This window comes from Papilio polytes, unplaced genomic scaffold, assembly GCF_000836215.1.
Source record: "Papilio polytes unplaced genomic scaffold, Ppol_1.0 DF823731.1, whole genome shotgun sequence".
In the NCBI taxonomy this organism is placed as follows: Eukaryota; Metazoa; Arthropoda; class Insecta; order Lepidoptera; family Papilionidae; genus Papilio; species Papilio polytes.
In genome coordinates, this window is record NW_013525473.1 from 1,169,350 (window position 1) to 1,184,256 (window position 14,907).

The 14,907-nt window shown below is 32.4% G+C and overlaps 1 protein-coding gene across 1 annotated transcript in view; it reads left to right on the forward strand.

Moving 5' to 3' along the window:
- Positions 1-1,434, forward strand: part of LOC106103456 (zinc finger SWIM domain-containing protein 8-like) — a 17,253-nt gene extending 15,819 nt beyond the window's left edge. Inside the window, exons 23-24 of the mRNA XM_013283235.1 lie at positions 213-386; positions 1,071-1,434. Coding sequence (XP_013138689.1) covers positions 213-386; positions 1,071-1,137 — 241 coding nt within the window. The 3' untranslated portion in view covers positions 1,138-1,434. The remainder of the gene's footprint in view (positions 1-212; positions 387-1,070) is intronic.
- Positions 1,435-14,907: the final 13,473 nt, after the last annotated feature.

A 14,907-nucleotide genomic window follows, 5' to 3' on the forward strand; every position in this document is an offset into this window, starting at 1 on the left:
ATGCGGCTTGCGGACAGACAGACAGACAGACAAAATTTTTTGAAATGCGATTTTCGTTATCAGCAACGCAAATACATCATCTTTCCGAAATCTGGAATTTTTCCTTTGATATTACAGACACTCCAATTTTATTATATGTATAGATTGTAACACCTAATATACTTATAGTTTAAACATGAACAAAGGAGTGGTTAATCGTTATAATCATGTAGTAATGTGTTAACATTGGTGTGCAGGTACATCCAGTGCATCCACCAGAAGCTGTACCACCTGACGCCGCTGGAGTACGAGGAGTTCGTGGGCATCGTGCTGTCGGCGCGCACCGCCTTCCAGCTCACGCCCGAGGGACACACGCAGTTCAAGGAGTGGCTCGCCTCGCTGCGCAGGTACTCGTATACTTCACATTATAATGTAACATCATTCATAATAGATCTATGTACATAAATAGTGATTTTTTTAAAGGGTTACTAAACTTTGGCTTTAACCTATACGAATATAACCTTTGCCAATCTTTATTTGTACATCTTTGTGTTCTTTTATAAATGAAAAAAAAAAAACTTCTACGTTGTTAATTATTCTCTGTAAGGCACTCATTGGTTTTTTGCATATATTTGCTATTAGTTTGTATAATCTGTTTTAACCTAAACGTTTGAACTGAATTTTGTTGTGTTCGAGGCGATTCATCAGGAAACAATGAGTTGGGTTTATCGAGAACTACCTGTCCAGCGAGGCTGTCTTAATTAATAAAAAAAAAATGACGCATGTATGATCTTTCAGACTACTCTTTATTTGTTTTATACTTTTTGTAAAAATATTACAATAAGTATACTTAAACAAAGCGACTGCAAGATTTGCGCTAGAGCTATGTCCTACATACATGGCAAATTACAGTGAGATCCGTGGAGCCGTTCGGGTAGATACGTGATATCCATCCATTTAAAACTTTTGTATTGACATTAGTAAGATTGAATATCAAACATGACGGCTGATAGACATATATGGAGCAGTACATACTGTGCCGACCCTCTAGGTACAAAGGCGAGTTGATAATGAAGACGTGTGTGTTGCAGGTCGAAGTCGTGCAAGAAGGACCTGTGGACGCAGCTGAACGCGGCACTGCAGACGAACGGCAAATGACGCCGGCAGCCGATAGTTTGTATGGTGCAGTGCGCCGCCCGCAAACTGTCTCCGCTCACGACGCTCTACATACAATTCTAACGCGCCGTGGATACTTGCAACACGAACTCTCATAACTAACACACTTGTTTCATTCATTTGGTTTCAATTTATATGCAAAAATTAATTTATCTTTCGTTTAGAAAACTGTTAGTCGTCAAATATTGGAAAGAAATATTACGATAATTATTAATTTAGACTTAAATATGTTGATAACTAGCTGTTGCTCGCGACTTCCCGCGCGAAATTAAAAAGTAATAAATAGCCTATGTTACTCTCTGATAAAGTAGCTTTTTAATGGTGAAAGAATTTTCGAAATCGGCCAAGTAGTTTTTGAGTTGTTTTAATACATACAAGAATACAAATCTTACTACTTCGTAATCTTATTATAGATTTTGTTTAGTTCACATCTTATATAGATTGATTTCCACATCATTTTGCTGTCATCATTTCAGTCATTTCAGTTATAAAATTGTACATGTTTCAAATTTCCTCACACAAAAATATATAAGAATCTGGGCTTGATTCCATTGTAGAGAGTTCGTGTTACAAATAACACAGCATTGTTGATCGTTAGAGAGCAAATACCTCTTTTAGTATTAGTTTTGACGTGTTTAGAGTATTCGATCTCAATTGTGAACGAACACGTAGTTTTGATGACAGAAATGTTGCGAACCCCGACGTAGCAATGCGCCATGACACCTGCGCGCAATATTATTTACTTAAATCATTTTTTACTCAGTTTAGTAACGACGTTGTCAATGCATACATTATTAATTTAACTATCTATGCTATTTAAAGCTTGAATAATTCAAGGTTATTCGACGGTTGTGTGTATTTACATCTTTAAGAAATTGCTTAGTAAGAGTAAAAAAAGATTAGAAACATTTTTTTGCTCATGAATATTTGATGATTTAGAATGATTGCTGGCGTATGATCATTGTTTGTTTATTTATACGCCCTTCGAATTATGTATGTCAGTAATTAAGATCATATATATATTAAAACTGTATGTATTCTTAAAAATAGTATAAGTGCAGTTATCGTAAAATTGTATAATTAAAGGAAATAACTTTATGAATTGACAGAAAACGAAAAACATAAAAATTTCAAGTAAAGAAAAAGAATATTATGGCATCGAGTTATTTTCTTGTCGATATTGCAACAAAGAATAATAGACTTATTTTGGTTGTTATTCTAAGTTTTATTAAGATACTTGTTTGACACGTAAATTGCACAAATGACATTCAAATGCTACTCGTGCAAAATAACATGACAGCCGAATGACGTCACGTGAGTGTTCCACACTAGATTGAAGTTATTTTGCACGGGTAGTACGTTTCACATATTTTCATCGAATAATAGCATTTCTTACAATAAGCTGTTAACTAGTCAGTTGGGAGACGTCTGAAAGCCCAGTGGTGAAGTACTTTAAATCTCTTAATATTTTCTTTATACAAATAAGTGTATTTGTTTGATATCTTGCAGCAAAAGATCTTAATTCGTTTGCTTATGATGTTAAATTACAATGAGAGGAATGTTAATCAAAACTGAGGCTTTTTATGTCTCACCTTTGGGAGTAGTATTATAAGATTCAAAATTTATAGCGGCTCGCCGTTAGCGGCAAGTGCGATATTCCGAGCTGCTATAAAGTTTGCATGCGCATGTATCGTAGCATAAGAGTTTTATCTATGGACAGACTCGACTTTGTTTATGAGTTCAGTTTTGGTTAGCATTAAATATTTCTTAGTTTAATTTTATTCGCCATATGGATGAACAATTCGTTATAGTTGTCGATTTCCGTCGTAATTATATTGAATATGCGTTGTCCATTCGGCCAGACTCATTTAAAAGTCCATTAGCGAATTATTTTTGAAGATCTCTGTCGTTTATTTAAGACTTTAGTATCATTTCAAGTATTTTTTTTTGTGTTCGACGCTCATTTAAATATTTTTATTATGTGTTAGACGATATTAGAACTACAATCTGAGGGTGAGTTTATTTTGAGACGATTTATTTGAACTGATTCGAAAGAAATTCCTAACGAAATCTAAAAGGTGCAGATAATTTCATTTAAAGTGGAAGTGTTTGTGGGGTAGATTTAAAAGAGATGAAAAATTCAAAATTTTATAACAATAGTCCATTATGATGATTGGCAGAGGGCTCGCGGGAGGCGAGTCGCTCGAGGACAGATTGTAGAATACGGCCGTCGATACACTATTTTTGATATTCTCTTGTCGAAATTTGTGTCCGAATGTCTACGTATAGTTCGTACATGAACACGTAGGCGTGCGTTCGAGTAACTATAGTAACTTTATTTACACGTTTATATTATTATATTATAATGCAAAGTAGCGTTTTTGAGCCGTTTGGGAGTATATAACAGCGGATAGGGCAGCAGTAGGCAACAGATATACGAATATTGATGAGAAAGTTGTTCCGTAAAGCAATAAAAATTAAGATATCATTTATACGTAGACGTACTTAATATACTTGGTGTGTTACTAACTTAAAACATGATGAGAACAGGATATTTACCATCGATTGCTTGGACGAGTAGACTGAAACAATTAAAAACGGGTCATTAAAATGTGCTCTACTCTAGAAGGTACATTCATTTTGTTGGATTCATAACATTACTATACTAAATAAAGTATGAACAAATTTTCAATTCTACAGAGCTAATGAGATTCAAATATAATTGTATCTTATCAAATTAATTAAATTCCCATGGCATAAAAATCAGGTAATAATAGTGGTATAAAGAATGGAAAATAGGGATTATTTACGATGCAATTAAACGCATGCTATGCCCAGGGGCGCGTGTAATTTGCAAATGATCACAAAGTATCACAATTACCCAGTTAAATTACAGGCCGTGCTGATTTTACGCTCTGACGCTATATTTCGTTTAATTCGTTTTAAACTCATTGTGCATTATACATATTACGGCACATGACTAAAGTTACATACACCTTTGGTTTGTGATTGGAAGGCCCCTGGTTAAAGCTTACGATATTAGGGTTGTCAAATGACCCACATAAGTATTTCGCTTATTTCGCTAGTTTGTATGAAACCAAGTAATCGATTTGTTTGTTACCATTCGTTGGATACGCACTCTGTTGTCAACTGTTGCCTTCGTAGTATTTAGTTTAATATCTTCATTAAGTAGATGTCTATATGCATCCATTCGTGTGGATGTATTCAGCATTCAGTAGTTAGTAAATTTTTAGAATGCTAGTTAGTATAAATTAACACTGTATTGGTCGGACTAAGAATACTATAAAGGACGACGTATGTGTCCACGTTTCGTTTAATAAATTGATAGAAATATACGCAGTAATTTATCAACAGTACCGGTTCAGATAGACATTTTTAAACCTATTAGTATACTCGAACTATAGTCCTAGCTCGTACCAATTCGTTAATAATGCACTTTGAGTTATATGTAAACAATTTTGTTATGTACCGCGCGACATATTGTAGAAACAAGTATCTCCGCATATCGTAAACATCTTGTTTAAAAGTATTATGAAAGATAATTTCCTTTTGAACACTAGAAAGGTTTCAGACTATGAATTAAACTTGTTACCATTAAATATTACGTCATTGTAAAGAAAATAGCTTGATCTCTTGAGTAGACTTTTAAATCTTTCATATTTATCGTTTATTATCGGATATTACGTTATCGGCGCCATCTTGGTTCCGGTTATAGTGCGCTCTTAATTACGGTTATGACGCGCACTATACTATTAATGAAAAATCTTCTATTACCAAACTGCAGTTTGAAGCGTCAGATTATAATTATTTATTGCTATTAGATTTCGTATTTGTTTATGAGTCACTCGTGTAACGTCTTTGCCGTCCAATATAATTTGCAAATGCGCGTATTTTTATTTGCTTATAATCGAATTAAGAAAATGACATGCCGATTATAATGTTTATTCTAGACTACTAAATTATATGTAACATGTTTTTCTCTTTGGGCATTATTAACATTATTTGGTAACAACGGTCTCAAAGGAGAATTTTGAACTCCATCAAACCATGTAAAAGTACTTTGACGTTTGGTCTTAAAGAACTATTTTTACACTTAAAAGCATATTTAATGAAAAAATATATAAATATATCGTTAGTTTGATAAATATAAGAACTTTTAGTATGGAGCATATTTTTAATTAGTCGTTTAATGCATGTCATAGTTGTAATTCGCTCATTTATCAGGCAAGGTCGCGAGACGTTTAGCTTTAGAGTTATTTATTAGTTTATCACACGAGTACGGTTTTTACTTAAAGAGCGTAATCCGCCGGAACAGTATGCTATAGTTTTAATTAATAAACTGCATCACAATTTAAAAATTATGCATCACAAAACGAGACGTAAGTTATATTTGGAGAACTGTATTATATTCTTTTATTTTAAAGACAGTCTGATTTTGAGAAACTTGGCTTGATTAATAAGGTAAACGGAGCAAAATGCAGAGGTGGCCAACTGTGCACGTGATGTTTATTTATGTATCAAAGAAGATCAAAATATGTAATTTGAATCTACTTTATGTTTAACATCTAAATATATCTATAGAGCAAAGTATTAAAGTTTACTATCTATTGCGTGTGTTGGCCACCTTGTAATCTGTCCATATCAACATGATATATTGGATTCGATACAACGTATTAGTAGATGATATTTGAACCGTTTAAAAACGATTAAAAAACTAACATTTATTAAAAGACTTTACGGATCAAATTTTTACTGGTTTTTAATTTTATTTTAAGGCATGTTATGAAACTTCATGTAGATATGGACAGATTATATCGCTACCCTTAAGTCAAGAGTAACCTTCCAAAGCAGATCGTAGGTCACGTGAGAGCGTATGCCCGAGTTCGTATCTCAGTCACCTGTCTGACGCTTAGGGCCATAGAGGAGATAAAAACGTACAGAGATAATGCTTCATACCGGTTTACACCGGCACAGACGATTTTTCAGTTGTAAACCGGTTTTTCTCAGTATCGCCGCGTTTGCGTCGTTCGTCCAGTGGTTACGCACACATATACCGTTCTCGTAGTAGTTAGAAGCTTTTACTCTGTACGCTTTTTACCCACTCATGTGCTTAGGGCTGCCTACTATTATAATAATGTCTAAACATTTGGGTAAAAAGTAAAACAAGGAACAGTAAATTGTTTCACTAAACTTTAATACGCAGATTATGACGCCCGAATATGCACCATGTAAATTCGAATATTACGTTTAAACAAAGTGGCAGCCCTAATTTCATCACAACTAGCAGTTAAAAATACCGTAGCCTGTTTAGTTTCTAATTGGAAGATGCATAATTATTTTATACATCACAATTTGTAGTTTAATTGATACACTTTGTAAGTGTGGTATCTCCGCCTATTATATGTAACCATCGCAGTTTGAATGGCTACTTGTAAGCGTACGTTATACATTTTATATACACATTATTAGTATCGCATATGTATCATTTTAAAGTTCAACAATGTCAGTACAACCGTGAGTATCTACTGCAAATATATTCAATACAAAAAATATTACTATCTCCCATTTTTTAAGGAAAAATCGGATATAGTACTATTTTATGTGCATGTTGGGCAGTGAAAGTCGACGGTATATTGTTTGTATAAGTTTGGCACAATTATACGCTCTCGTTTCTCTAAATATTCCTCGAACTCGCAAACAGTTCGTCTTCGCGCCGTTGCTTATTTCAATGTATGTTTTGTGGGAAATGTATTTATTACTGGACGTAAGACTGACAGGAAAATTCAATATGCAAGTGTGAAATCTAATTTTGAAGTATACGTGTCCTAAAACAACATAATAACTAAGGGTTATTACGAATATTCGTGAGAACAGTTTCATAAGGTCATCGACAAAATTTGTATTAGTTTTGTGCAGCGCACCTAGCGGACGTGTACATCAACTAATGTCATACAAATTGTCGATGACGTTACGAATCTCGCAACTGTCACGTAAATATTCACGATAGGCCCTTTGGTTAGAATTGATTTTGTCTCGTGTTGTTTTGTATAAACTATACGAGTACAGAAACGCCCATATATTATTATGTAACATGTAATATTTTATTATATTTAATTACCGAAGAATTACTTACACAAGTTTTGTGGGTTTTATCACACTTTAAATTATTTCTTATGACTTTTCCTGTAATTTACAAAACAAGATGCTTCGATTAAGTTTATTAATTTATTTAAAATCCGCAAGAAATGCTTCTTACGTACAGAAATAACAAATGATGACGTACTATTTGATTGGTTTGAAAGTACTTGAAACATAAAATATAATTTAAATGTGATAAAATTCATAAATCTAGTGGTTTTAATATTTATAGTACTATGTAACATTAGGCATTATGCTCCGTTGTCGTATATGGTTGTAATAAAAATGGTAAATTTATTCTTAGTGACTATTAGACTGTTTACGCACGATTGTGTTTTGCCAATTATGTATCTTGCTATACTGAGCCTATTTGGCAAACCTAATCAGATTAGTAAGCATATATTAGTAAGCATGTGAGTATCACACTTAATAAACTTTCCTTCATATAATATCACCACTACTATAAATTGTACGTTTCCACTCAAACTCGAAATTTTTTGACCTCTAGATAATTTTTATTATTACTTTTACGATTACACAATATTATAAGTCTTTTTTGGCAAAATATTTGAGGTAACATTATTTAATTATTCAATATACTTATTCTATATTTAAGAAATGAAGAGTTTTATTTTTTTTATCCCAGAAAATACTTTAAATTGGTTACTATTACAAGACCCATAGTAATCAGTCAGCTGTCCGCATGTTTTATTTTCAGCCTGTCAGTGGCGGGTTTGAAAGGTTTTTTGAAAGTTCTCTTGTGTCTATCGTAGTATGTCTTGTGGGCGAAAATACTTTGCTGTTTGTCCAGTAATTACCCACTCGCGATGACCTGCCCCTTCATGTATTGAAAATAAAATTCCCGCACTGATAAATCATTTAATTACAAAAGTAAATTTAGATTAACTATACCTAATAGGATTACCATAAAAAGCAATATAGGATAAAACTTATCGAAGGTTTTCGACATTATCGTATTTATAAGCTTGGGTCGATTAACCAATACATGGATAATGAAACAGTAGGTACAGTATCTAAATGGAACTTAATCAACTCGGTATTAGCCGATGAACAATATAAATGTAACAATCCTATACAAATCCGAAAGCCATTCCGCTTCGAAACGACACATCGTTAGCCAGGTAACATTGGAATCGATTCTGGCGTGGATAATCCTAGACTTCTGTCCCGTCACTACTGATCCTTATTTATGCCTAAAGCCAATTACACTTTGCCAACTGACGCAATTGTTAGCTACCTGCCGACGATAAATACGCTTCGAAATGTCACCTGATGTTCGTTAGTACTGCTAAGCGAATCGTAGCATAAGTGAGTGATATCCCGAGTATATCCACGTTAACTTAGTAGTCGACATATACATATAGATATTATATTACATTTGCAAGTTGCGACTCCAAGAAATTTAGAATCAATTATGTCAAAGAACATTTATTACTAGCTGTTGCCCGCGACTTTGTCCACGCAATATTAAGATAGCCTATAATATGCCCGTCTATGTCAGCTACCTTTCAGTGAATATCGGGTCGAAATCGTCCCAGCCGTTTTGGAGATTACCCGGAACAAACTCGGCTTGCGAACAGACAGATAGACAGACAACATTTTTAAATACCTGCTATTTTCGTTATCAGCAACGCAAATACATAATCTTCCCGAAATCTGGATTTTTTTTTATAGATATTACAGACAATCCAATTTTATTGTGTATAGATTTTCGCTTACTTTTTTTCTGTATTGCTAAAAATATAATTTTCACATGGAAACGTATGTAGCCTTGGAATATACCTTTGTTGTCATATAGACCGTATCTAAACAGCGATTTAATTGATTTTCTTTCAAGGTATAGCATACTATTATGTTTATTAGTTTAAGTACCGATAACCTATTCAGTTCAATGCGTTTTGTATAAGTAGTCGTGTTGTTTCCTATTTATTGCGTTAGTGCATTGCAAGTTTAAATATAGTTGATAATTGATAACATTAAATAGAACGGCTTAACATTATCAAGTACGTAACATTAATTATACTGCAAACGTCTTATGCGTGAATTGTTATCACAATTAAATAACAATAAATTTAGTTTAATGCAATTAAATTGTTTAAATAATACATGCTTCACAAATAGAAGTCCATAGTTCGTACAAATAAGACTGAACAACAGGGAAATATTTACTTTAATCGTGACTTCAAATTGATTTAACACATGTCCAAAATATATTGCCAATTTAAAAATTCAGAACCGTTTTAATTTATAATCATTGCCCTGAAAAATCTCGTTTTAAATATTACAACATAGTCTGTAATCTCGTGCTGGTAATGTTTCGGGCTAAGTGCCTCTTTGTTCCCTGACGTGGGAAGGTCCGAGACCATTTATCAAATACTACTTACAAAATGACATTGGCTAAGGGACGAAGTTCGATCCATAATACACCGCTCCCTCGCATCTCTCCAATAGTTTGCCTTGATTTGGCAACCGAGCCGCTAAGTTACTTCGAACTTAAGTTCGACATTGTACGCCCGATCCCCAGAACAATTTGTCATTTCACTTTGACTGATATAGGTAAAGTGAATATATTTTTTAAATGTTATTTTATTTAAACAACTCAATAATTTGTTTGTAAACCTATTAGTGAATTTATATTAGTGGTGTAACTTCGTTAACCATTTATGTGTAATCCGTGAATAATATATTTTTCTTATCAATTTATTTTGAATCATAAATAAGGAAGGAAAATAAAGTAGCTATCTGTGACTTACGATTCGACTTTGTTGGAATGATTGCGCGGCAGTTCCTTCGGATCCAATTTATAGAATGGTAAGAAATGTGTCACTTTAAAGGATGAAAGCCCATGTAATAAAGGATGGGAACATAATCAAAGCTGTGCTCCGAGAAGATAAACTTCTATAAATTAGCTGACGGTTTGATTCGAACTAATCTCCATTTCAAAACTATTATGGATTAGGATATTTTATGGAACACGGTTGTAATCCGGGTTTCACGATAAATCATTTGGATTTAAATGGATAGGTTTTAATATTTCAGTAGTGTGCTTACAATAGAGTCCGAATAAATTAAACTTGTAATAGGTACTACTGGATATTTGATGAATTGATATTGCAGGTATGAAAGTAGGTGTTTTTCTGCAGTTTTGTTTTTTTACTGATATTCAATTTTACTTGTAGAAGTGAGTCTAATAACAAAGCGATAAATTCAGACGTAGTAACACTTATCGACATATCAACTTGAGCACGTAATATCATTCCCTTGATGTACTTGAGAATAGATTTAAAAGGTCATATTATATGACTATTCTATCGAGTATTACATTTGACATACTTATTTGAAGTCTTCTTTTATGACTACATATTGTGTAGATTTTATCCAAGCATTTTATTACAACATGTGCTGGAATTTAACTATGACTATGTACTATCCTAGTTTTAAAGTATGATTATCTCTAATTCCTTCAGTGCTGGGCGTCGATGATCATCTTGGTATTTTCTCTGGTTCGCACCTATTATAGAAACACAAATAGTAATCATATCTTACGCTTACAGTACGCTTTGAAGTAAAACTTTCAAATTTAAAATAGAATTCCTAACCTTACTTTTTTATATAAAGTATCTGTTAAGCAAATTTTATAGTAGAGTTCGTGGGAAAGTCGGGTTTGTTTTATGTTATTACCAATCCCTTGCACAGAACATTAACTTGGAGAATCATTCCCAGTTCTTCTCACAGTAAATGAAGCGTACCGGTTTCTTGTATTGGGAATTTGTGGCCTATTCGATATCATAAGTCACAAGAAATCGCGCATAGCAACTAAAAGTTATTTATACAATACTAAAAGATAAGTTTATCTGTTTGATGAGATGCAAAGGTTAAGGCAATGACTTTTTGACCGACTTCCCAAAAGGAGGTACTCAATTCGTCTGTGTCTTTATTTATTTTTTTTATGGTCATAATTAAGACCTTGGATATAATAATCTATTAATTCTTTGACCATGGGTTTAGGTAGTTTAGCAAATTAGAGTTTTAAAATACAAATTGTCATATCATGTCACGAATTTATGAACGCTAGGCGTAATAATGAAAGAATATAGGGATCAAATATTGTATTGATATGCGACAAGATTAAACAACATACATTGTCAAGGAAATATGGTTTAAAGATAAGATTGTGTATTCGACTACAATTTATTCTTTCAAGTATTATATTAACAACAAAGTTGCAATCTGACAGTATTATTAGACATGATTACATATTTTATTATTGCATATATTGTATTAAGATGCAGCAAGTAAAAAATTCAACTTTTTAGCAAATGACATTAAAAGTAAAGGACTACCAGATATTATTAACGCTATTACGATTTGCAATTTTCTATACCACTATTATAAAGAGGAAAAATTTGTATTTTTGTATGCATTGAACTCAAAAACTACTGCACCGATTTCAAAAATTCTTTCACCATTAGAAAGTTACGTTATTTGTGAGTGACATAGGCCAGCATTTGTTAATTTTTAAATTTCATACGGTCGAAATTGCAAGCAGCAGCACAACAATATTATTAGAGATCATCTTCTTTATGTATCAAAATGACTTATTTTTTCTTAGTAAACTCATCACGTTTTACTATAAATTAAATATGTAATTCGTTATATATTTATAAGTGTTTTGGGACTCCTGCTGTATGCCGATACAGTCTACAAATACTAAATATCGAATATTATTGCATAGCTTCCTCCCTCAAAAGTCGGTAAATAAAAACATTGGAGGTCTTTTCACGTTAGTATGCAGTCGCGTGAACGCATTCACAAACGCGGCTTCGCCTCCCAACTTTAGTTATAGATAAGACCTGTGCGGTTTATTGTGAATACGGTTAAGCTTTGCTCCAACGTGGCTACGGTTCGCTTTTCAAACGTTCATAGAATTTCATATAAACTCAGTCTGTGTAAACTGAATTTATTTCAATGAAAGATTCTATAGTCGAAAACAACGTTATTGTTTTAAAAGTTAGCCCAATAGTTGTTTTCAGATGTAGTTTTTTTTGTAATCAAAATTCTATTTACAATTTCACCGGTGCGTTGTTTGTTACAAAGGTTCTTCTATAAACTTTATAGTTGACGAATGCGGACACAATATTTCCGCACCCAGAAATGGTAATTTGTCACTAAGGGACACTCTGAGCGTTTTAGTAAGAAAAATCTACGGCCAGATTAGCTGAATGTCCTTTAAACGAAGAGTTGTTCTAGACTTACAGACGTCTCATCGATTTAGAGTAGCATCTTTGTGCAACTAATGTATTTGTTCTGCATTCTGTCAGTAAAGTGGGCAAAAGACTTTTATCATAACTTTACACTACAAGATCAGATAAGAGGCTAGCTAGGCCTCATGTCGCGTGGGCGTGGGCGTGGGAGTCGCGTGCCCCAGCCCGATAGCGTGCTAGATATCGTTCACAAACGTTCAAGCCCTGTATTCACTTCGTCGACTCAAAAACTTTATTGCAGATAAGATTAAACTATATTGTACTAATACAAAGCGATGTTTACACTAATAGATAACTTTTTTAATCGAACTTTGTCACCGATGCTTCTATTTATGAGTAAAAGGTACGATCTCTCGAAATAGAGATTTCCAATTGTCTTTAAAACTCAGTGTAATAAATTAACTTCAAAGAAATAAATAAAATTTTAGTACTGTAATACTGATGTTCATTTATCGCTAACATTACAAATTGGGATATTTGAGAAGTGCAAAATTTAAGTATGGTGTTATCTAAATAGGTAAAAAGTAAAAAAAATAAGCACTTTACGTAATGAGCAAAAAATGTAACTTGCCTTCAGAAAAAAATAACTATGCATCTAACCACACAAAAAAAATGTCTAACCCACGATAATAACGTATTGAAAATACTTTGTATTATGTAGCCTTTTTATCGCTAGGATTATAGGTGGTTACCATTTGCTAATATGTCAACATAATATATTTGGCACTTGATTATCTATGTGATTATTGATAAAGCTTGTATATTCAAGATGTCTAAAAATGAATAAATCTGAATGTGACTGTATTTCGCAGTACACGTGCGGATATTAGCAAACGTTGCGGAAATCACAAGTCAGTCATGTAAAGATTTATCGGAACGGTACGAAATAAGGTTAGTGTACTTAAACATGTCAGGTAAGGCTAAAATAATTTTGTATTTGGAGAATTAAACAAACATTTTAAACTCAAAACATGGGATACATAATTGGAAACTTTGATAGAAAATTTAAATAACAACACGATTTTATGAAGCTGTTTGTACTTATCAATTCAAATCTTAGATCTAATTCTTACATTGGAACAACATTGTTGTTACGACAATGCGGACTCAAAAAACATGTAATGCGATTTCTTTTGGAACTTTTAAATATGCGTGTATTAGTCTGTATTGACGATTAGATAAATGTTTTATATTTAGTGTATTAGATCTGTGGTCTATAAAACTCAACGATTATATCAATTTAAGGGTTTTTCAAACTATCTGAAATACACTATCTTAATTTACATAACCATATATTACGTAAAAATCTAACATATATTTTATCTTCTACATAAAACTAGTCATAAAATTGTAGCTTTTAAGACAAGACTTTTTGTTAGAAAGCCGCAAGTTTACCGTGATAGGATTATTTCCATAAAACTTGTTACATAAAATTCAGTTGTTTATGATTCATAACATTTTTAGTTAATATAATAGTATAACTTTGTTTTAGTGTAATTAGAATCAACTGTAAAAGCTTTACACACTACACATAACTTGTTTAGGTCATAAAAGTGGTACAACAAAATTTTTGTACAAACCACAGACTTGAAGTAAAGTTAGGTATTTGTGTTTATTATAGTTTATATTACAAATAGGATCTATTAGTTTTAGGGCTATTTTATTTATTTTAAACTTTCTTGCCACACGGTCATTGACGCAATATTCTTGCAATAAAAAAATATTTTGTTTTCGTATAACTGATAACAATTATCTATCTTTGTTATAAAAATAGTTTATTTACATTGTAATAGTTGTGAAAATATTCTATAGGTTACGTAAATAAAAAACTTTTTAATAAAAAAACAAAACCGACTTCCAAACAAAATACACGAAAAACAAAACAAAATGCACTAAAAACAAAACAAAATACACCAAAAACAAAATATTCTCAAAAAAAAACAGTACACTAAAAAGTAACGAAATAATTCCTTGAAAATAGTAAACCTACCTTATTGTAAGTGTTATTGTCTATATTGTACAATTATTTTTACTTGTTGTCGGTGTCAGCCAAGGTATGCAGTGATATTTCTACGTAAGGGTTTCCATATTTTTACCATAACAATTGACAATTGAAAGTATAGTAACAAGTAATGAATCTACATTGACTGACACCGACTTCAAAGTAAAAATAATTGTACAATATAGACATAACACTTACAATAAGGTAGGTTTACTTTTTTCAAGGAATTATTTCGTTACTTTTTAGTGTACTGTTTTTTTGAGAATATTTTGTTTTTGGTGTATTTTGTTTTGTTTTTAGTGCATT